Raw genomic sequence first — 22,118 nt, forward strand, 5'->3', positions numbered from 1 at the left:
GATTTCAACACAAGTATGACAAGTAACCTTATTAGGTTGAATACCAAACATAATTTAGTCCGGTTTAGGCATATGTGGCCCTGGCAGGCATATACAATTATCACTAAGTTACCGAAAGTCTCCCGAAGAAAGGGACTCATTTCCATAAACCTTATCTAGATGAGAAAAAAAGACAGAAACTGTTATCTGCCTCAAATACTCCATCATGTCAAGAATTATGATACACTTTTAGCTTGATTTATCCCTTAAAAATAAATTCTTTTTTTTTTTTTTGTGAGGAGATCAGCCCTGTGCTAACATCCGCCAATCCTCCTCTTTTTTTTTTTTTTTGCTGAGGAAGACGGCCCTGGGCTAACATCTGCGCCCATCTTCCTCCACTTTTTATATGGGACGCCGCCACAGCATGGCTTGCCAAGCAGTGCGTCGGTGCGCGCCCGGGATCCGAACCAGCGAACCCCGGGCCGCCGCAGCGGAGCGCGCGCACTTAACCGCTTGCACCACCGGGCCGGCCCCATAAAAATAAATTCTTTATCTCAAATAATGCTCACTGAGAAGGAAAAAATAATGACAAGTAGTAAAAGAAAAAGTGTGAGGGACCGGCCCCGTGGCGTAGCGGTTAAGTGCGCGCGCTCCGCTACTGGCGGCCCGGGTTCGGATCCCAGGCGCGCACCCACGCACCACTTGTCCGGCCACGTTGAGGCGGCGTCCCACATACAGCAACTAGGAGGATGTGCAACTACGACATACAACTATCTACTGGGGCTTTGGGGAGAGAAAGGGAAAAAAAAGGAAGAGGATTGGCAATAGATGTTAGCTCAGGGCGAGTCTTCCTCACCGAAAAAAAACAAAAAAAACAAAAAGTGTGATAAGCAACAATCTTTCTCAGGATGATTTTCCTTATAATCTTCATATAAAAATGTCTACCACCCAAACCAAGAAGTTCCACAAAAAATCACTAAAATTTCATACCCACTTACCTCTTAGATCCTGCCCCTCTCCCTCAGATCTTCCCATCCTTCCCCACTTTCTCCTCTCCAGCCCTATATCCTCATCCATGCCTCCCACCCCACCCAATCAGTCTATCCAGTGAGTTATCTGACTTTTCAAAGAAACACTGCAAGATAAGCAGAAAAGTCTTAAATTTTAAAAAGATTTTGCAATTCTGACACAGCATGATAACTTTATTTATAATGTGTGTGTTATGAGTTGAATTGTGTCCCATAAAAAGATATGTTGAAGTCCTAATCTCCTCAGAATTCGAGGTCATGAGAACAGGGTCATTGCAGATGTAACTAGTTAAGATGAGGTTGTACTGGAGTAGGGTGGGCTCTTAATCCAATGTGACTGGTGTCCTTACAAGAAGCAAATTTAGACACAGACACAGGGAGCAGATGGCCATATAAAGAAGAGCAGAGACTGGAAGTATGCTAACACAAGCCAAGGGACACCTGAGGCTGGCAGAAGCTGGAAGGGGCCAGGAAGGTTCCTCCCCCAGAGGCTTGGTAGGGAGAAAGGTCCTGCCGACATCTTGATTTCAGACTTCTGGCCTCCTAAACTGTGAGACAAAGCATTTCTGTTGTTTTAAGCCACCGGTCTGTGGTCCTCTGTTGCGGCAGCTGCAGGACACTAACACAGCGTGCTGCAGCTCACGGCTCTCTGTGCCCAACCACACAGAGAAGAATCTCAGGGAAGGACTGCTATGTTGGCCAACATAAATCAAGACATGTTAAAAAACAAAACAAAACAAAACATTTGGGTATCCCTAGATACACTGTAGTGAGATTACGCAATCTTAAAGGCCAGAGAAAAAAGACAGATCACCTTCCAAGGAACGGAATTAGACTGATGGCCAACTTCAAGGCAGCAACAATGGGAGCTGGGAGATGAAGCAATCCCACCTTCAACATCCTAGCAGAAGATAACCAAGCCTGGTGTTCTAAACCCGATCTGAAAAGGCAATAAAGACGCTCTCAGGCAAACAGGGACTGAGAGAAGAGATCCTCAACTGCAGGAGATTTTAAAGGAATGTACCTAAGGTAGAGGAGAAAACCATCCCGAAGGAAGCTCCTCAAAGCAAGATGGAAGAGTGAGCAAAAATATAAGGGTAAATCTAGAGACACACTGATTGCATAAAACAGCAAAAATGCCTAATTTGTGGGGTTAAAGTATACAACTAAAATATTTGACAATAACAGCACATAAATTGGAAAGGGGATAAATGAAGTTAATGCGTTCTAACGTCCTTGTGACGGTCAGGAAGAGAATCAGGATATTAACTTTAGATTTTTTTATGTATACATACTAAAGTATCTATAATGACCATTAAAAGAACATATGTGGAGAGTAGCAAAAGGGGAAAAAAATGGAATAAATGATTCTCCATAAATCCTGATGGTCTCTAACTTTCTTGAACTCTGAGGAAGAACCTGAACTCTGCCTTGGAACTCCAAACCAGAGCGGGCCGGCCGCCTGCAGCAGCCTCAGCGGACCCTTCCCTGACTGCCAGCTCCACCCCGCCGTGATCTAAGCTGTAGCCACACTGCCACATCCTAATTTTCATAAACAGAAGGCTTCACTGTGAGAAAATCTAATGTCCCTTATCAAATTTCACCACCTTCCAAACCGTTTTATATTTTCAACCTTCTAGGGGAAGAAGGTGGTAAAACTAAATTTAGACTGACCAAAATAACAAGCATAGAATTCAACCTAGGTTACTTTACAACAAGCCTGCTTTGATGAAATCAGTCAACTACCCGGCCTCCTTCAGTTTAACAGCTACTGTTCAGGAGTCACAAAAGTTGTTTTGCTGAATTACAACAGATTAGGAAACTGAAATGTAATGGGTTCAGAAGAAGAATTGCATCCGTTGTTCAATGGCAGGGGAGTAAGCTCTATATGGATTCTTGGAAACAGTGGGAGATCTTTAGAAAAAGCAATCTAATTATATCAACATACTTCAGTCTTTAAATACATTTCAATAAACCTCTCGGGAATATATTAATTTTAGTAAGTCAACAAAAATTACTATAATAGGTAAATATTGTTAATAAATAATATGCTGAAATGTCAACTAAAATGAAGACTAACAATTAAAAGAGCAATAAGCAAATAGTATGATGGAAATAATAGTACATAATCAGGTAATCAAATATATGCCAAGTGAGAATTTAAATAAAAATTAAAATATACATGGCCAGCAATTGTGTAAAGTAACCTAGTTCTTTTTCAGGCTACCAACTTTCAATGTAATTGAATCAATTATCCTTTCAATACTGAAAAATTATACATGGGATGATTTAAGACGTTAGTATATTTTAAAACACTTATGCCAGTCTAGGTTAACAAGTCTTGGTGCAACCAAAAAATCACATTTTACGGCACAAGAAAAGTTTGTTAAAGCAAATTATCTGAACGCTCTTCTAAAATATAACACAAGCAAATTTTAGTTTTTTACAGCATCATTTAGAAACCACCAGCATATACAAGCGGAACCCACAATGCTGCCCAGGATCTGATACAAGACTCAGAGGCTGTCACTTACCTGGAAGAGTTCTTTAAATGAGGGGTGTACCATAGGGTTGGGAACGAACGGCAGGGCATAGAAAGGGAGAAACTCTGTGGTCTGGCTCAAGGCTGCCCCTTTGGTCTCCAGGTAGGCTTTGAAATAAGAAATCCTTTCATCCAGCTCCTCTTTGTCCTACAAGGAAGGGAACACGTTCGTTTGAAGTCTCCCACTTGACGCCCAGTCCACCCGTTCCCCCCATCCTCTCTCTGAGGCTCCCTTAGTTCCAGCCACGTCCCCGTTCCCCCCATCCTCTCTCTGAGGCTCCCTTAGTTCCAGCCACGTCCCCGTTCCCCCCATCCTCTCTCTGAGGCTCCCTTAGTTCCAGCCACGTCCCCGTTCCCCCCATCCTCTCTCTGAGGCTCCCTTAGTTCCAGCCACGTCGCTGGCATCCTCCCCACCTGGCCCAGCAAGTGCACCGTCTCCAGTCATTGTATCATCACCCCCAGTTCCACCCCTTCATGAAACTGTCAGGAGTATCACAGAACTAGATATATAGTTCAATACACTACCTTTTTACTTTAATACACTACCTTTTTACTTTATTATTACCATTTTCTCATATCCTTAAAATTCTATTTTTTTTTTAAATTTTATATATTTATTTATTTTGTGAGGAAGATCAGCCCTGAGCTAACATCCATGCTAATCCTCCTCTTTTTGCTGAGGAAGACCAACTCTGAGCTAACATCTATTGCCAATCCTCCTCCTGTTTTTTGTCCCCCAAAGCCCCAGTAGATAGTTGTATGTCATAGTTGCACATCCTTCTACTTGCTGTATGTGGGACGCAGCCTCAGCATGGCCGCAGAAGCGGTGCATCGGTGCGCGCCCGGGATCCGAACCCAGGCCGCCAGCAGCGGAGTGCGCGCACTTAACCGCTAAGCCACAGGCCCGGCCCACCTTAAAATTCTTTATAAACATTTTTAATGGCAGGACATAACCTCATCTTGTGGGTCTATCATAATTTATTTAACTAATCCCTCCATTATTAGATATGTACATTGTTTCCATATTTCAGATATCATAAATAAATATTTGTCTTCATTCCTATGATTCCCTTAGGAGAGGTTTCTAAAGATGAATAGTTTTTTGAAACAGAAGTTTCCATATCATTATTCCTTTCCTTTATTAAGCTAACTAAGAACTGATCTTGCCTGTTTCACTAATTCCATGTGTAACCCAAGGCAAGGCAAGTCTCTCCCAGCGTTTTGATTTCTTCCTGGGCCACAGTGAGAAGGGCGCATGAGTTGAGCTACTCAACCTTCCCAGACTACCCCAGCCTCATCAGTTCTGTCCCTCACAGCCTTGTACACAGGCGAAGCGGTTCTAATGAATGCATCTCACCTCTCCTACATCGTGAAGCCCTCCTCTGACCACTAGACTTAAAAAATATACAACATTTACTGATTTTTTTATCTTACATGAAAATGGAAAGATTAGAAAACAGAAATAAATACAAAGAAACTGAAAATCTCCCAGGATCACACCCAGGAGTTCTACCTTGAGGACCAGCCTTCCAGGAATGGCTACCACAGTGTACTGCACAGCTGCTCCCTCCATCACTGACTCTTCTTTTGGGCACCCAGGCATTTTAACAAGTCAACCCAGGTCCTGAGGGCAGTAGCTAATGCATGGAGAAGCCACTAAACAAATGTACATGGTCCAATGTCACTTGGCCCTGCTCCCCTTTTGTCATGTCCTCTGCACTCAAAGGTTTACCCCACAGCAGCTCACAACTGCAGCCCTCTCCTCTCTCTACCTCTCCGCCCTGCCTGGGGAAAGACTGCAGAAGCTACATTCACCTGATTACTCAAACGGACTTGCACATTTTTCCACTGTTCAAGCTTAACTTTATCTTCTAATAGTCTAATATGTGGTCTAAATATGTGTTCTTGTAGACATACATGTATATATATTAAGTCGCCAAATAAAGGAACTTCATTTTGCTGAGTTTTCAAAAACTTGAGGTATTCAGGAAAACTATGTAGCTTTCATTACAGAAACTGTTAACTCTCCATGTAAATTAGAAAACTGCTGGGAATGAGAGAGAAAATCATTCATCAGGACACAAGACACCTATTCCTTAGAAGTAATGTGATAAATGTCCACAAAACTAAATTAATGCTCATTTGCAAAACATAAGGGCTCACATTCTCTTTAACACACCATTCAGAGCAACCCACATCACAAGGTGAACCTACTGGTCTCCCTGCGGAGTGTTTCAGAAGATAGATGGCAAAATGAATGTGAAGATAGAATTCCAACTTCTGGGCAAGGGAGTCACCACCTCGGATGGAACTGGGAATGTGCTCTTCCCACAAATTGAAGAACATCTTCTGGTCTCCACTGTCAAATGCAGCGATGAGGTCCTTCTGCGGAGAAGACATCAGATGAACCCCAATCATAAAGGTGCCAGTTCTCCCAACACCCAAAAATCTCCTCCCAATACCTGGAATACCCCATATACTCCATGGTTTCAATGTGAGGAAAACCAAGTCTCCTTTTCAAAGGCAAAGGATAGAAAAATAGAGATCGAGAGGGCTGCAAATTTCTTAGGCTAAAATTCTAAAGACCGACCCTGGTTTTCCATCGCTTTGCGATATCAAATCTGGGCCTTCTAAAGAATGAATGAAACATTTAGAGTCTCTGAAATGGAAGGAATCCGGCCTAGTCCCAAGACTTGAGGCCAGGCGACTCATGGGCACATAAACACACTGAAGTCACCCTTTGGACTTGCTGACCCACAGCAGGCAACTAATAAGAACAGGCCAGACTGAGAGCCCTGCCAGACCTCAGCAGAACAAACCTCATACACAGAGAAACTTGCTGACAGCACAACCGCCAAGTCCCTGAGTAGCAGGGAGCTCATATACACTGACCCAGTCAATCCCAGGCCTGGGGTGGGCGCCGTCACTTGCCCCCTGTTGCTAGTAGTGTGTCTGGTTGAGATGCCACTGTGGGAAGTGACTACAGACCCCAACACACCCATATAGTGACCGTCTGGGCCCTCCAGTTACAGAAACAGGGAAGCACAGGCTGGAGATGGAGGAGGGAGCACAGGCCCAGCGCCATTCCAACCTCGCAGCTGTGCGGGTCTGACTATGTGGAGCACAGAGAGTTTCCTCACTTAACTGTGCAGTAGTTGAGAAAGGTGGTGACAATTATCATGTCACCTGCCTCAGAAGGAGAATGATAAGTGACCCATCACAAATACCTGCTGCATAATTTTGTGGATTTAGGTATAAGGCAAAATCGAAAGAATTTTCTAATAGTCTAAAACAATGTGACTTGTACTGTTTTCCTTTTTGTATCAAATGCCCAAGATATGCTTACATTTTGTGCTCAACTGCAAAAGCTTTTTTAGACTGGATTTTCTGTAGAATCTCCAGTTTTCCCACCCAACACCACCATTATTTGGTCATTGTTCTTTTACACTTTTTTTTTAATGGTTTCACAGTTTTCCTATATAATTGTCTTTTTTTTAGGTTACATATTCTATTTGTTTATAGCCAAGTTTTTTAACATTATAAAATGGAAATGTACAGAGAACAATATTGCAGTGTTTGGTTATACTTAAGTCAAAGACATTCACTGATAAGGAATCTTCAAATGTGAATATTACAAAAATGTCCTCTATGCCATGTGAGCAAGAACAACTGTCTGAAGATTACCTTCCTCTGGAAGGTACTGGCATACAGTTGAACAAAACACAGAATTTTTCAATATGAGCCCTACGATGAACTTCTGCCTCCTCAAAACCAGCGTCTTTCTGTTCCTCAGCCTTGGAAACAGTGAAGGACAGGCTGTGAGCAAGTGTGGGCGGGGGGACCAAGACAAAGCACAAGCAGCCGAGCTCTGCCAACTCTGGGAGAATTTGGAGGAACCTGGCCAGAGGACCCCCTTTTCTTGTTACTGACTGATAAGAAGGTGAAGGGGATCCTCCCAAATGGCAGGGCTACCGGAGCCTGCCCCCCACAGCCAGACTCACCTCTGCTGAGCTCCTAAGCCACTACGGGGAGGCGTTCTCCCACAAGAGGTCCAGCGACCGGGAGCTCTCCTCTATAACTGTGTGAATGAGGTGAGCGCATTTTAAGGGTATTTTAAGGCTTGGAGTCAAGGTATTTTCTTAACATGGCTTGGCAAAGTCTACAGGTCAAATGGCCCATCTACAGTTTGTTCTAAACTCTACATTTGTACACCTGGGACCACAAACCTTTGCTGTGTCATTATAATCACATCTATCATTCATCCTATGAATGAATCATAGTCTGTACCTGGAAATGGTCCCCGAGTTTAAAATAATATCTACACATAAAGCAATCCAGTGTTACAACTCTTAGGGTCAGAAAATATTAATCATCTTCTCTAACGTAAACTATGATCACAGCCAGAGTCACCAAGATCAGAAAATTTACACACCACCAATAATAACCTATAAACACACACATGCTTACAGAACTGTGCTGAGGGAAACCCTCCATTTGTTGAGTGCCACTGACACTCAGCATATTTTGCTAAGCTGCTACTCTAGGTATTTTTGTTTGGGAATCTATCATGATGGGACACAGCTGTTTATTGGAGGAGCAGAAAAGATATGCTTGTGGAAATCAGAAAGTTTCGGGGTCTTTCAAGTTACACAGAAATGGACTCAAAGACATCAGCAAAAGGCAAATCAAAACCACAATGAGACATCACCTCACACCCTTTAGGACAGGCACTATCAAAACAAAACAAATAAAAAACAGAAAATGACAAGCAATGGTGAGGATATGGAGAAACCGTAACCTTGTGCCCTGTGGTGGGAATGTAAAATGGTGCAACCACTGTGGAAAACAGTATGGAGAACTACCATATAAATAATAATAAATAAATAATAATAAAAACAGTAAAGAGAACTACCATAGGATCCAGCAATCCCACTTCTGGGTATACATCCAAAAGAATTGAAAGCAGGGTCTCAAAGAGATATTTGTACATCCATGTTCATAGCAGCACTATTCACAATAGCTAAGAGGTGGAAGCAACTCAAGTGTCCATTGACAGATGCATGGATAAACAAAATGTGGTATATACATACAATGGAATATCCTTCAGCCTTAAAAAGGAAAGAAACTCTGTCACATACTACAACATGGATGAAACGTGAACCTTGAGGCCATTATGATAAGTGAAATAAGCCAGTCACAAAAAGATAAATACTGTATGAGTCCACTTACATGAGGTATCTTAAGTAGTCAAATTCATAGAATCAGAAAGTGGAATGGTGTTTACCAGGGGCTAGGGGGAGGAGGAAGAGGGGAGTTGTTTAATGAGTATAGTTTCAGATTTGCAAGATGAAAAAGTTCTGGAGATCTGTTTCATAACAACGTAAATATACTTAACACTAGTGAATTGTAACTTAAAAATAGTTAAGATGGTAAATTTTATGTTACGTGCTTTTTTAATCACAATTTAAAGAAAAAAAAGGACCCAAAGAGATATTTAAGTATTCTCAGATGCAGCTGGAGCTGAAACGTGATGTCAAACGAGTTGCAAAAAGTATACAGCAGCCATCTCTGGGGGTACTGGATGTGCAAAGAGGCTTCACGACACAGAGCTTATTGGTCTTACACGATCACATAATCTGGTTATGTGTGAGCTTCACAAAAGATTCTGTTCTGCTAGTTAGGTATCAAGGATTTGCTATATTCCTCTCAACGTTACCTTCAATTAAGAGATGCTCACATCTTTTTTCAACTTACAGGGTAAAGATGGGTGGTCCTTCTTCACCTGAAGGACCCAGGGGAACTAGGTGCTGTAAGTACCCAGAAGAGAGGCTGATTTTCCAAAGAACAAGCTTCACTCTGATTAAGAAGAGCCTCTGTTTCCACATCTAATAATGACTATATTCTTGTTTCACGTTCTGAAAAGTTTTCTCCAGGGTTGGGAGGTGCCCTGTTAGGCTGCCCAATGTGGCACTGACAGAAGAGTCTGCCTGAAGTGGCGGCAGCTCAGCATCCAGGTACCTGAGGCCTGGAGGGGCACTGGCAGAGGGCGCAGACCCACCTTGAGCTCCATGCACCACTTCAATGATGCCCCCACTCAACGGTGCCCCGTGCCAGGCCACTGGGGAGTCAGGGACCAGGAGCAGACAGGCAGTGGCTACGGCCTGAACTCTGGCCACTCAGTGGGACTCTCAAACCAAGTCTCAGATTTTTCTTGGAAGTAGGTATATTGAAACAAATAAATTAAAATAATAAAATCATGCAAAGCTGAAATATGTTGCCTCGGGAGATGGTATGTTCTCTTGTCACTGGATGTCTTCAAGGTGAACCAATCATTTACCTAGATTGTTACAAACGGGATGGAGGCATCAAACAATGGTTGAAATGAGGACTTTTAAGGTCTTTTCTCACCCTGGGAGTTGAGGACCAGATAACATCTGCCCTTTGCAGCCCACTGGTATTCACAGAGCTGCTCAGGCCTTCCTTTAGCAGGACGCTGCCTTGTCGGTATGACTCTTGCTCCCCGTCCCCTCCAGCCTCCCCAAACTAGAATGCAAACACCATGAGGCCAGAGATTGTTTTGTTTTGTTCACCACCGTGTCCTCAGTACCTAGAATTAATAACCTAAACTCCACAGGATGGGGATCACATTTGTTTCAGTTTCTAAGCATTGCATGGTTTCCTCTTTTTCTTCTTCCCAAGAAATGTATGTGAAAGATCTTATGTCACCACCCATCTCCTAGGTAGGGTACAGAGAGCTGAAGATGACATTATTAATTCATCCATAAACACCTGTGCAACCTAAAAGTCACTCTGATCAGGTCCCCAGAAACGATTCCAACATTCTCTAATGGCAGCAAGTTGGGAGCCTCATGATTATCTACAGAGATCAAAGAAAAGTAAAATGTTACCTGGATTATCAATGATTTGGAGTCCCTTAAAGAGCCACCTGCTGTTTTAGATAATGGTTTTCCTTTTATTTTGCATTCTTTTGAAAATGTTTTCAAGGTGTCTTCAAATTCAGCAAAATCTAAATACTATTAAAAAAACATAAATGTATATTATATATTTCTCTCTTTTAACATCAACAAAATAACTGTCTTTGATGTAATTATACCAGCTCAATATTATCACCAATTTATAATGAAGTTAATGAACTGTCATTTAGGGAGAAGTAATATGGGAAACACCTTAGAATTTACATATCGATATACATACTAAAAGCCTAGAAAGACTGTATCATAGAAAATGTTTATTTACACAAAATAAATTTGTTTTCAGAAGAAAAATATGAGCTGCATGATTCATTATAATTATTAATAGAAAATAAAACAATGTGTGCAGCAGCCTGAAAAAGGCAAAAGTGATCGGCAGAAGGCCTGATGGTTTTGCAACTAATAGGTCTCTGGGACTTTGTCACTTGAAACAGAGGGATTAGAAATAGCGGCTGTCCCTAAGAACAGAAGACAAGTCATTAAAAGACAGGCAATGCCATCAGTGATCTTCAAGCCCAACACTAACCATCCCACCCTCCCGAAACGCCCCTCTCCCTTGCACCCCGTCACATGTTCTCTACTGTGGTTCTTCACCTTCTCTGCCCTCCTCCTCAGTTTGTGTCAGTCACACCTCTCTGCTTCCACCTCCTCTAATTGTGGCTACATCCCCAGGCCCTGTCCACAACCCTCTGCAGTGATGGCTTTAGGAATTTATTCATGATCATGCCAACAAATTCCAAAGCTGCATTTCCAGGGCGGATGCCTTGTCTTGGCTCACTGCCATGTCTCTCAATGCCTAATGGAGAGTTGAACTGCACAGTGAAACAGCAGTAACCGTTTCTTTAGCACCAACGATATGCCAGCACCATGTAAAAAGCAAGAGACGATACCAAAAAGCCTAAGGTGCTATCCTTCAAAAGCTTTCTGTGTAGGACAACTAAATGTCCATTAATAGGCAATGAGTTACATAAATTATGATGCAGCCACTCAATGAAAGACTCTACAGCATTAAAAAGTACGAGGTGGATCACGGGAAGACGGTCATGCTGTTGATAAAAGACAAGTTACAGAACAATTCAAATGGTATCACCCCCTTTTGTAAAACAGACTAGAGACACGTGAATATATTTTGAATATTCATAGAAACAAGTCCGGAAAGATAATACAGTAAACCATTAACAGTGGTCACTGCTGGAGTGGGCCAGGGAAGTTCACTGTTGATACTTCTGTCCTCTTTGAATCTTCTACCTCGAGCACGTGTTGCTTTTATAATTTTCTTTAAAGGAAGTCTAAAAGGCAGCTTTAAGATGTCAGTTTAGCCATGAAAACAAAAGATAAACACACGGAAAATTATCAAATGGAAAACAGACAACTGTAACATAATGACAGAAGAAAACTTACGAGGCACTATAGAATTTGTTGCATCATAAAATACAAGCTCGACAAGTTTTCAAGATCTCTTTTTCTGTGACCTGTGTTTTATACAACATACCTCTTTCACTAGTCCAAGTAATTCTGCTTCATGAGCCAGAATATCCCCCATATTGAACTGTTACTGTTAATTGTCACAGCAAAAATCTCTACAAGGCAAAAATATAAAACAAAGGCTTTCATTTCAACCATCTGTGAAATCACAAAAAGGCGGCTGTGGTGGGCAGAATAACAGCACCCAAAGACGTCCATGTCCTGATCCCCAGAACCTGGGAATGTGTTAGGTTCCTTGGCAGAGGGGAATTAAGGTTGTTAATCATCTGACCTTAAAATAGGGAGATTAGCCTGGATTATCCAGTGGGCCCAATGTAATCACAGGGGTCCTTATAAGGGAAAGAGGGAGGCAGGAGGGTCAGGTCAGAGTGACGCAGTGTGAGAAAGACTCCACCAGCCGTTCCCGACCTTGAAGATGGAGGAAGGGCCAGGAGCCAAGGAATGCAGACAGCTTCGAGAAGCTGGAAAAGGCAAGGAACAGACTCTCCTCTGGAAAGTCCAGAAAGGAACACCCTGCCAACACCTTGATTTTAGTCCAGTGAGACCCATTTCGGACTTCTGACCTCCAGAACTGTAAGATAATAATAAATCTGTGTTGTTTTAAGCCACGAAGTTTATGGTAATTTACTGCAGCAGCACAGTGGCTAAAGTCAAAAGTAATTCTTTCTTCTACGACACCTATTTAAAGCAAATGTGGACAAGGACTGGAAGGTGTTGTAACACAGAAAGTCAAGGACTGCTGGAGGGACTGTGGAAGAGTATATTTGTTTTTGTTTTTTTTTGTGAGGAAGATCAGCCCTGAGCTAACACCCATGCTAATCCTCCTCTTTTTGCTGAGGAAGACCGGCTCTGAGCTAACATCTATTGCCAATCCTCCTCCTTTTTTTTTTTCCCCAAAGCCCCAGTAGATAGTTGTATGTCATAGTTGCACATCCTTCTAGTTGCTGTATGTGGGACGCGGCCTCAGCATGGCCGGACAAGCGGTGCGTCGGTGCGCGCCTGGGATCCGAACCCGGGCCACCAGTAGTGGAGTGCGCGCACTTAACCGCTAAGCCACAGGGCTGGCCCAAGAGTATATTTCTTATTCAGAGTTTTCTAATGTGCTATCATGTGGCAGTGTAATTCAAATAGTCAAGACTACAAAGTGTATTTAGAACAAAATAGAGTTTAGTGATAAGGTCAATTCGTTTACTTTAAGGAAGGATACACATTAGAATTAATCTGATGTAAACCAACAGAGTCACCAATCCCTCACTCTGCCTCCAAGTAAAAAACATTCAACATTCACACAAAGACATCCGGTGCTACTTACTTAAAAGAGATCTTGAATGTTACCCAAAGCCCATAATCATTCAGCCTCACGGTACTGGAAGAGGAGGTGGTGGCCATTTACACAATGTTAACACAAGGTTCATACACCAGAGAATTTATTAGGTCAGTTTTTTTAAAAATTATGTTCAAGGGGGCCAGCCTGGCGGTGTAGTGGTTAAGTGGCCACGCTCCGCTGCTGGTGGCCCAGGTTTGGATCCCGGGGCGCACCGACGCACCACTTGTCAGGCCATGCTGAGGCCGCGTCCCACATAAAGTGGAGGAAGATGGGCACAGATGTTAGCTCAGGGCCAGTCTTCCTCAGCAAAAAGAGGAGGATTGGCAGAAGTTAGCTCAAGGCTGACCTTCCTTACAAAAAAAAAAAAATGTTCAAGGATGCCCAACATCTTTTCATATTTCCAAAATGCTTAAATAAATAAAACACTGCAAACTATTTTTTTTTTTTTTTTTTTTTTTGCTGAGGCAGATTTGCCCTGAGCCAACATCTGTTGCCAATCTTCCTCTATGTTGTATGTGAGCCACCATCACAGCATGGCCACTGATAGACGAGTGGTGTAGGTCCACGCCCAGGAACCGAACTTGGGCCACGGAAGCAGAGAGCGCTGAACTTAACCACTAGGCCCACAAACTTTTTTTTTTAAGTAATTCTTTCTACTCTTCCTGACACCTCTCCCCCAGATGAACCCAAAGCAGGCATTCCCTGTGCCCCATTCCCAGGTCGCCCCCACTGGTCACCCATAACCCCAAAGGAATTAAAAAGTCTGGGCTTTAATACTAACTATGCCATTCACTGGCACCTAATCTGAGGCAAATCACTGAAACTTGGAGACTTTTTTCATCTATAAGATAAAACAGAGAATTTATCAGATCTCTTCTGCTCTAAGAACGCATGATTCTGGGGCCAGCCCAGTGGCACAGTGGTTAAGTTCATGCACTCTACTTCGGCAGCCTGGGATTTGCGGGTTCAGATCCTGGGCAAGGACCTACATACCACTCGTCAAGCCATGCTGTGGTGGCATCCCACATACAAAATAGAGGAAGATTGGCACAGATGTTAGCTCAGGGACAATTTTCCTCAAGTAAAAAGAGGAAGATCGGCAACAGATGTTAGCTCAGGGCCAATCTTCTTCACAAAAAAAAAAAAAAAAGAATGCATGATTCTGTAACCTTACATTTTTCTGCCCATAACAGTGCATTTTATTTGAATTATTTGAACAGTCAGGAAGATTAAATTTAGTAGTTTCCCCTTTTCTGTCTCACTGTCATTGTCTCACACTTCATCTCTCCCAAGGTATTTCAATATGATCTCCTGTCACCTCTCTCTCCACTTCAATCCAATTTCCATACTATTAATGAGTGGTCTTTCCCCTCCTGCTCAGGACCCTGCTGTGGTTCCACCACCCTCCAGATGAAGGCCAGACTCTTTAGGCCCAGCTCTCAAAGCCCACACAGCTTGGCCTCCTATACTCTCCCCTTTGTTCTGGAGACTTGAGCCACACGGGTTACCATGCGGTTCTAATGGACACCCACAGCACATGCTTGCTTGGGGACTTTGCACTTACTGCTCCCTGAGCCTTGTCGCCCTTCCTCCGGACATCCACATCTCACTCAGGTCTCTGCTTAAACGTCACCTCCTCAGAGAGACTTCCCCTGACCACCCTTTCTAAGGGGTCTGCCCCATCACGTTCTAGCCTTTTGTCCTGCTTTATTTTTCTTAATAGCGCTAACCACCACCTGACTTGACCATCCCTTCATTAATGTATCTGCTCACTGTCGTTCCCCACCACAGGATATGGGTTCCATGAGGACACATGCTCCCCTGGCATCCCCAGTGCCTAGACCAGTGTCTGGCACACTGTACATGCTCAAAAATACTGAATGAACAGAAATAATGTCAGATATGAAGGAAATAAAGCAAGGAAGGAGACAGAGCCTGGAGGAGAGGGGTATGGGGTTATTTAGATAGGGTGGTCAGAGAAGGCCTCACTGGGAACACGACATTTGAGCAGATGTGAAGAAGTGAGCCCTTCCCAGATCTGAGGAAGAGGGATTGGCAGGTGCAAAGGCTTTGGAGCGCTGAGCGGAGGCAATGAGGCGCCAGGGCCAGGTCAAGTAGGCCTTGTGGAAGTAAGCAGCTCGGACGTCGTCGGTCTGAGCACAATGGCGAGCCCGGAGGGAGCACTGAGGAGGGACTGACACAACCTGATTTACATCTCGTAACGAGCACTGTGTCTGCTGTGAGGAGAAGGGACTACAGGGGACCAGGAACGGAAACGGGGAGACCAATAGTGACGAGAGAAGTTTGGACGAGCAACAGGAACCATGCGAAGTGTTCTGATTCCAGATGTAAAAGGTGGACGTGGCACGACCCCCTGCTGCACTGGATGTGGGGCGTGAGGGGAAGAAGCGAAGGACGACACTGCGGCCTGAGCAGTTGGCTGAGTAGTGTGCCATTTGCTGAAACGGGGGAACTGCGGAAGCACAGTCTGAGTTAACTCAAGAGTTCTGTTTTAGCCGTACGTCTCAGATGCCTATTAGACATGCAGGTGGGGGTGCTGACAAGGTTGGTGGATAGATGCGTCTGGAGTAAAGGGAGAAGCGGGAGCTGGGGACAAGCATTTGGAAGTCATCAGCATAAAGAAGGCATTTCAGTAACTGAGTAACCTCAACAGATGCAACCCCCTAGGGAGAGCGGAACAGGCCCACGCCTGAACCTGGAGCACTCGGGCACTGAGCGCTCAGGGAGAGCAGAGCAGCCAGCAAGAGACTAAGCAAGAACAAAGCCTTGCCGCTGAGACACATCCAGGAGACTGTGATACCCTGGAACCCACGCGAAGGTGTTTCCCATGTTGACTGTGACTGAGTGGTCAAGTAAAAGGAGGGCAGAACATTAATCACTGGATTTGGCAAAATGGCATTTGGTGGTGACCTTGCTAAGAGCAGTGAGGACATGCGCCTGACTGGAAAGGGTTAAAGAGAGAAAAGGAATTAAGAAAGGAGAGACAGGGAGATCTGTCACAAAAAGGAGAGGGGAGACTCATGGCGGCTGGAAAGAGATGGAAGGTTTTTGTAAGAAGGAAGATATTGTAAGCAGCATGTTTGTAAGTTCATGGGAAAGACCCAGTTAGAGAAGGAAAACTGGATGAGGCAGAAGAGAGAGGAGATGGTTAAGGAAACAATGTCCTTGATGCACCCAGTGACCAGTGGAGGGCCAGGCCTTAGACAGGGGCAGGGACAGAACATTCCCCGGCATGGAGGGAGGCAGAGGGTACGCGTACTGACCAAAGAAATGGACAGACTTAGTGACGAAAAGTAAAACAAGAAACAAGGTCATCAGCTGAGAGTAAGAAGCATGTTGACCGTCTGAAGAGAAGGGAAGGTGGGAACCAAATCGACTACAGAAACACGGCAGGATTTCTCGTATTGGGAGTCTCGAATCCATAATGCAACCAGTCTGCACGATTTTGCAGTTTTCTCCAGCCCTTTCAGCATCTGAGTTAGGTTAAACAGGCTGAGGGGAACGAGAAAACAAGCATAACGGTGATGGAGCATGAAGCTAAGCTACGTTAGGTACGGAGGGAGGAGAGGCGCATAAGGGGGTTGTGAGACAGTCAGAAAGTAATGGGGCCAAAGACCTGCTTCAGAGGCACGTTCAAGTGAGCCTGAAAGACAGACGGTCTGGACAGACAGCGGGATGAGTGCTAGAAACCAAGCTTTTGGAGGTGATGCAGTAGTAAAAAGTTCATGACCACAGAGGGGAAAGATGCCTAGAAGTGAGGAGGATAAAGAAATGGTGGCCAGGATGCTGACATCTGCAAAAATGAAGTGGAGGAGGCAGAGAGATAGACAGTGAGCCAGGCGTACAGTCTTCAAGGGAAACAGCTGTGCCCCCCTGAGAGATGACTGCCTCAAGGAAGGGAGGTAAGTGGTAAAGCCCACGGCATATCCTTCAAAGGAAGGAGGACGCTGATCTGGAAGCAGCAACGAGGAGCAGGGAAGACATCTACCCCACCTGCCACCTCCAGGCCTGCCAGATAACATGCAGGAGAAAGACAGCTACTGTTTAAGGACTACCCACCCCTCCAGCCTTTCTTGGGACCAACCACCACCCTCATCCCTGTGCCCGCTCCCATCTACCCCTTCCCCAAGTTAGGCCTCACCAATAGTGAATTGCCTGCCATTCCCCATACAACATGCTCTTTCACGACTCTAAGCCCTCTGTTTGATGCATTCCTCCCACCTCAGGGGCAAACTTGACTCACACACTAACTTAGTCCAGACCTGACCTCCTTCAGGAAGTCTTCCATGAACCCCTCTCCTTCCTTCACCATCAAGGCAATTCTCTCTCCTCTGGGGCACCTCTGTACCCTACATTTACTTCTACTGTTATCCTTACTACCCTGTTTGCAAAGGCAGGAAGCTGTATTTAAATTTTGTATCTCCAGAACCCAGCAGAGTGCCTGGTAGGCCTGATAGGCACCCAAGACATTTGATGAATAAATGAACCCCAAGCAGAGGGAACAGCATTTTTGAAGGCCCTTTGTTGTTCATGAAAACTCAAGCTTTGGGCTGGCCCTGTGGCTTGGTGGTTAAGTGCGCGCACTGCGATGCTGGTGGCCCGGGTTCGGATCCCGGGTGTGCATTGAGGCACCACTTCTCCGTTCATCCTGAGGCCGAGTCCCACATACAGCAACTAGAAGGATGTGCAGCTACGACATACAACTATCCACTGGGGCTTTGGGGGGGAAAAAATAAAATAAATAAAATCTTTAAAAAAAAAAAAAAAAAAGAAAGAAAACTCAAGCTTCTTCCTACCTCAGGGCCTTTGCACATGTTGTTCTTTCTGCCTACAACACTTTTCCCCTCTCTTTCTTCACCTGGCTAACTCCCACGCTTAATAAACATCACTTCTTCAGAGAAGTTCTTTGTGACCATCATTTGAATAAGATTCTGCTGTGCTCATCTGTCAGTGACTGTGAGCCACTGCTGGGTATACTATTATTCTGACATTCTTAGAAATTACAGAATTTTCTCTATGCCTTTATATCATAATAGGTTCATTTATCGAGGGTTTATTGTATGCCAGGCAATGTGCAAAATGCTTCACATCTAATTTTCACAATAAACCTGAGAGATTAATCTGATTTATATTCTCCTTTTACAGATGACCCAACAGAGGCTCAGGGAGGTTAGGGTGCTCCCAATAACTCAGTTAGTAAGTGACAAAGCGGGAATTTAAATCCAGACCAATATTAATCGCTACACAGTATTACCCGCAAGCTTGAACCACCTGAATCAGAATCACCTGGGATGCTTGTGCAAATGAAAATTCCTAGCACCACTCTGATCTTACCGAACACCATGGCAGGCACGATGACCAAAACTGTTTTAAACAAGTTCTCCGGATGACTTTCATGCACGCTCAAGTTTGAGAACTACTGTTCTACTTCATGCAGAAACTAGAGAAAATTTCTTCAGCCACTCTTTTTTTTTTTTTTTTTAAAGATTTTATTTATTCAGCTTTTTCCCCCCAAAGCCCCAGTAGACAGTTGTATGTCATAGGTTCACATCCTTCTAGTTGCTGTACGCGGGACTCGGCCTCGCGTTGGACGGAGAAGTGGTGCCTCCGGGCGCTCCCGGGATCCGAACCCGGGCCGCCAGCATCAGAGCGCGCGCACTTAACCGCCAAGCCACAGAGCCGGCCCTCTTCAGTCACTCTTGAGGGTTACAGTGGCAGCTTCTAAACTTCTATCTAATGGGGATTTAGGGCCTATAAGCTGGTTGAATAAAGGGAAGACTATGGGATTTGTCCGGACGACGAATTTGCATAGCAAGCATCCTGATTTTGATTAAATTGGATGAAGTCTGGACTTAACCTGGGTGTCTGGGGAGAAGGGTTAGCTGATGGAGACAACGGTGGGGATGGATCTAAAAGCCCCAGGCCACTCCCTCGCGCCGCCACTACCCAGCTGGACGACTTGGGGCCCCCTCCAAGACTGGCCACTGCAGCAAAGACCAGGGACTACTTGCGGGAAGCAGCTGGGCCTGTCCTCGGGATGTCCAGGCGGCCGCCTCGGGCCCACGCCAGAGTAAGCGCCCCGGGCGGCAGGCGAGAAGTGGGGGCTCCGGGAGCCGCTGCCTCGCTGGCGCGTCGGGCGTTTCCTCTGGGGCGAGGGCTCAGCACAGCCTCGGCCCTCGGGCCCCACACTGCTGCTCCCCGCCCGGGGACGGCGGGCTCGGGGGTGGCCCGGCCCCGTCGGGGACACGCTTACCTGCTCCTCCGCTACGGTCACCCGCGCCTACCCGGCCGGGCCGCCACCTCTCGAGCCGTCGCCCCGGCAACCGGCGCCGCCAGCCCGGCGTCACGTGGGGCGGCGCAGCCAATCATGGGGCGCGCCGGCGCGGAGCATCCTGGGAGGAAAGGCGGGAGCCTCGGGGGGTCGCGCCGAAGCTTCCTGGCGGCGGAAGTGGAGGGAGTGTTTGCGGTCCAGTGTGGCTGCGGGTTACAGCGTCTCCCGTCGTCGTCTCTACGACTTCTCATTCGTTCCTTTTCACAAACGTCGTGCCTGGCGCTGTGCCCGGCTCTGGGGATGAGCCAGACCAGGCTCAACCCGTGACCTCAAGGAGCTCGTCACGTCACAGGGAGAACAAAAGCGGCAACGAGAAGACGACGGTACAGTGTGGTGGTCGTGGAAAAAGATAGACGTCGTTAGGCCCATTTTACAGGAGCGACCCAGGGCCACCCTAGAACCAAAAGTGTCGCCCAGGCTCTCTCTTAAAGCTCCAGGCACCAGGCTTCCATCCCACTGCAGCAGTTTCCAGGGCTTTTAGAGAAACTTTTTTTTGCCACGTGAAAGTCGGGTTTTTTAAAATAAAACAGAGCAAATCCTCACTCTCCTTGCACGTGGTGCTTTTGAACTGAAGTTCACGGGCACTGAACCAGCACCTGCGAGTTGCCCAATTCTGGGCTGGAGGCTGGGGAAGTGGCTGGAGATGGAGAAAATCCCTCCCCTCCAGACGTTGAGGCTCTGTGATGGGGTCTCCGTGTTTCCATCTCCATGCTTCCAAGAAGGTGGAGACCACCAGGGCCAGAGACAGGGAAGAGAGCATGGCGAGGGATGGTGAGCCTGCCTTTGAAGAAGCCCTGAGATGGTCTGTGGCCACCATCCCCCCAGCCCCCAGCCCTGCCAGTGCTCCTTTGAGATCTGAGATTGTCTTCAAAGAAAGGTTGTGTTTAGCAGAAGTAGACACCCTGTCCAGGTCATATGTATTGAAAATAAATCCCCTCGTTCATAAGAATAAAAGTTAACATTTATTGTCAACTCACTGTGTGCCAGGGGTTGTCAGACAAAATACAGGACACTCAATTAAATTTTCTTTTCAGATAAGTTTTTGGTAAAAGTATATCCCAAATATTGCCTTATTTTATTGTGCATACAGGACATTGTATTATCCTGTATTTTTATTTGCTAAATATGGCAACCCTATGTGTGCCCAGCTTTGCACTAAGAGAATTAGATAGATTATTTTATTTAATCTCCAGACCACATCTATGAGATGGATAATATTTTCAGGATTTTACAGATTAACAGTGTTGTACTTTACCTGAGCCCTGTGCTCTGGAAAAGAGTGACTTTTCAGAAATCCCCCCACCCTTTTGTGTTCTGGGAAGTGGCTTGCCATAAAGAACGCCCCTTCCCCATATGACTAAGACTCCTGTGCACTCTTTCTCGTGACTTCCATAAGACTCATGGATGACTCTCTTGTTTACCAGACCTTTCCATTTTGCCTGAACTTGCTGACAAGGTAGACACAAACCTGCCAACTTCCTGTTCTTTGTCTTATGGTTGATTAGCTGAGATAAGAACTGTTTGTGCTCTCCCTGAAACCAGTTAGACACAGAGATAAACATTTCCCGTTCAGCTGATTGACTAAAGCTTCCTCTGATTGCAAAACCATCCCAACTGTAAATTGTAAACCATCCTACTTGTAATCTGTTTACCCCTCCCTATACAAGTCTATCTAAGTCTAAGTGTAGAGACACTCTGATGTCTGATCCTGGGTGCTCTTATTCCAATAGCCTGAATAAAATCAGTCTCCTTACTTGTCCAGGTTTTGTCTTTGATAAGATGGATAACACAGAGAGGTTAAGAAACTCCTTAAACATCACACAGCTGGGGCACACTGAACCCAGGTTCTTGTGTCTTTGAACCCTGGGCTCTTAGCTACCATAAAAGCCACTCCTGTTTTGCTTCTCTTCCAAGTGCATTTGCCTGATTGCCAGGATTAGGTTCATTGTGGTGGCTATCTTTGTCTGCCAAGCACCGCTCTCCCTTCTGGTAACACACCCCACGTCCCCCTCCCCTGACCACAGGGATGGGCACGTGGCCCAGACTGGACCCATTATCCCTTTGGCCACAGTGCTTGGTTCAGAATGGGCATGTGATGCAAGCTGAGCCAATGAGAGTCTTTCCTTGGGATTTTTCTGTTGAAGTGTGGTCGGGTCATTGTAAAATGAGACCCCAGGGCAGAACACAGCCATGTCCTTCACCACATGGAAAAGCCTGAGAAAATGAAGCTGTTACCCAGAGAGATGCAAAGAGAACATGTTAGGGGCATCGAATCGCGAGTCCCAGACTCGGAGTTCCCCTGGTGCTGCCTTCCTTCTCGAAGCTCCTCCATCCATTCTGTGAGCCAGACCCCTTCCCCAGCATCCTTCCAGTCAACCATCTCTTTTATTCAAACTGGTTCAAGTTGAGTTTC

The 22,118-nt window shown here is 45.3% G+C and overlaps 1 protein-coding gene across 11 annotated transcripts in view; it reads right to left on the bottom strand.

Moving 5' to 3' along the window:
• Positions 1–19,715, bottom strand: part of ARMC9 (armadillo repeat containing 9) — a 152,792-nt gene extending 133,077 nt beyond the window's left edge. For all 11 annotated transcript variants that reach the window (XM_087424698.1, XM_087424701.1, XM_087424702.1 and 8 more), the window contains exons 1-5: positions 19,628–19,715; positions 12,034–12,121; positions 10,458–10,583; positions 5,764–5,934; positions 3,542–3,697 (exon numbers count right to left, since the gene is read on the bottom strand). In XM_087424698.1, coding sequence (XP_087280824.1) covers positions 3,542–3,697; positions 5,764–5,934; positions 10,458–10,583; positions 12,034–12,084 — 504 coding nt within the window. In that variant the 5' untranslated portion in view covers positions 12,085–12,121; positions 19,628–19,715. The remainder of the gene's footprint in view (positions 1–3,541; positions 3,698–5,763; positions 5,935–10,457; positions 10,584–12,033; positions 12,122–19,627) is intronic.
• Between the last annotated feature and the right edge of the window lie 2,403 nt (positions 19,716–22,118).

Source organism: Ceratotherium simum, chromosome 37, assembly GCF_057802395.1.
Source record: "Ceratotherium simum simum isolate JZ-2026a chromosome 37, ASM5780239v1, whole genome shotgun sequence".
Lineage (NCBI taxonomy): Eukaryota > Metazoa > Chordata > Mammalia > Perissodactyla > Rhinocerotidae > Ceratotherium > Ceratotherium simum.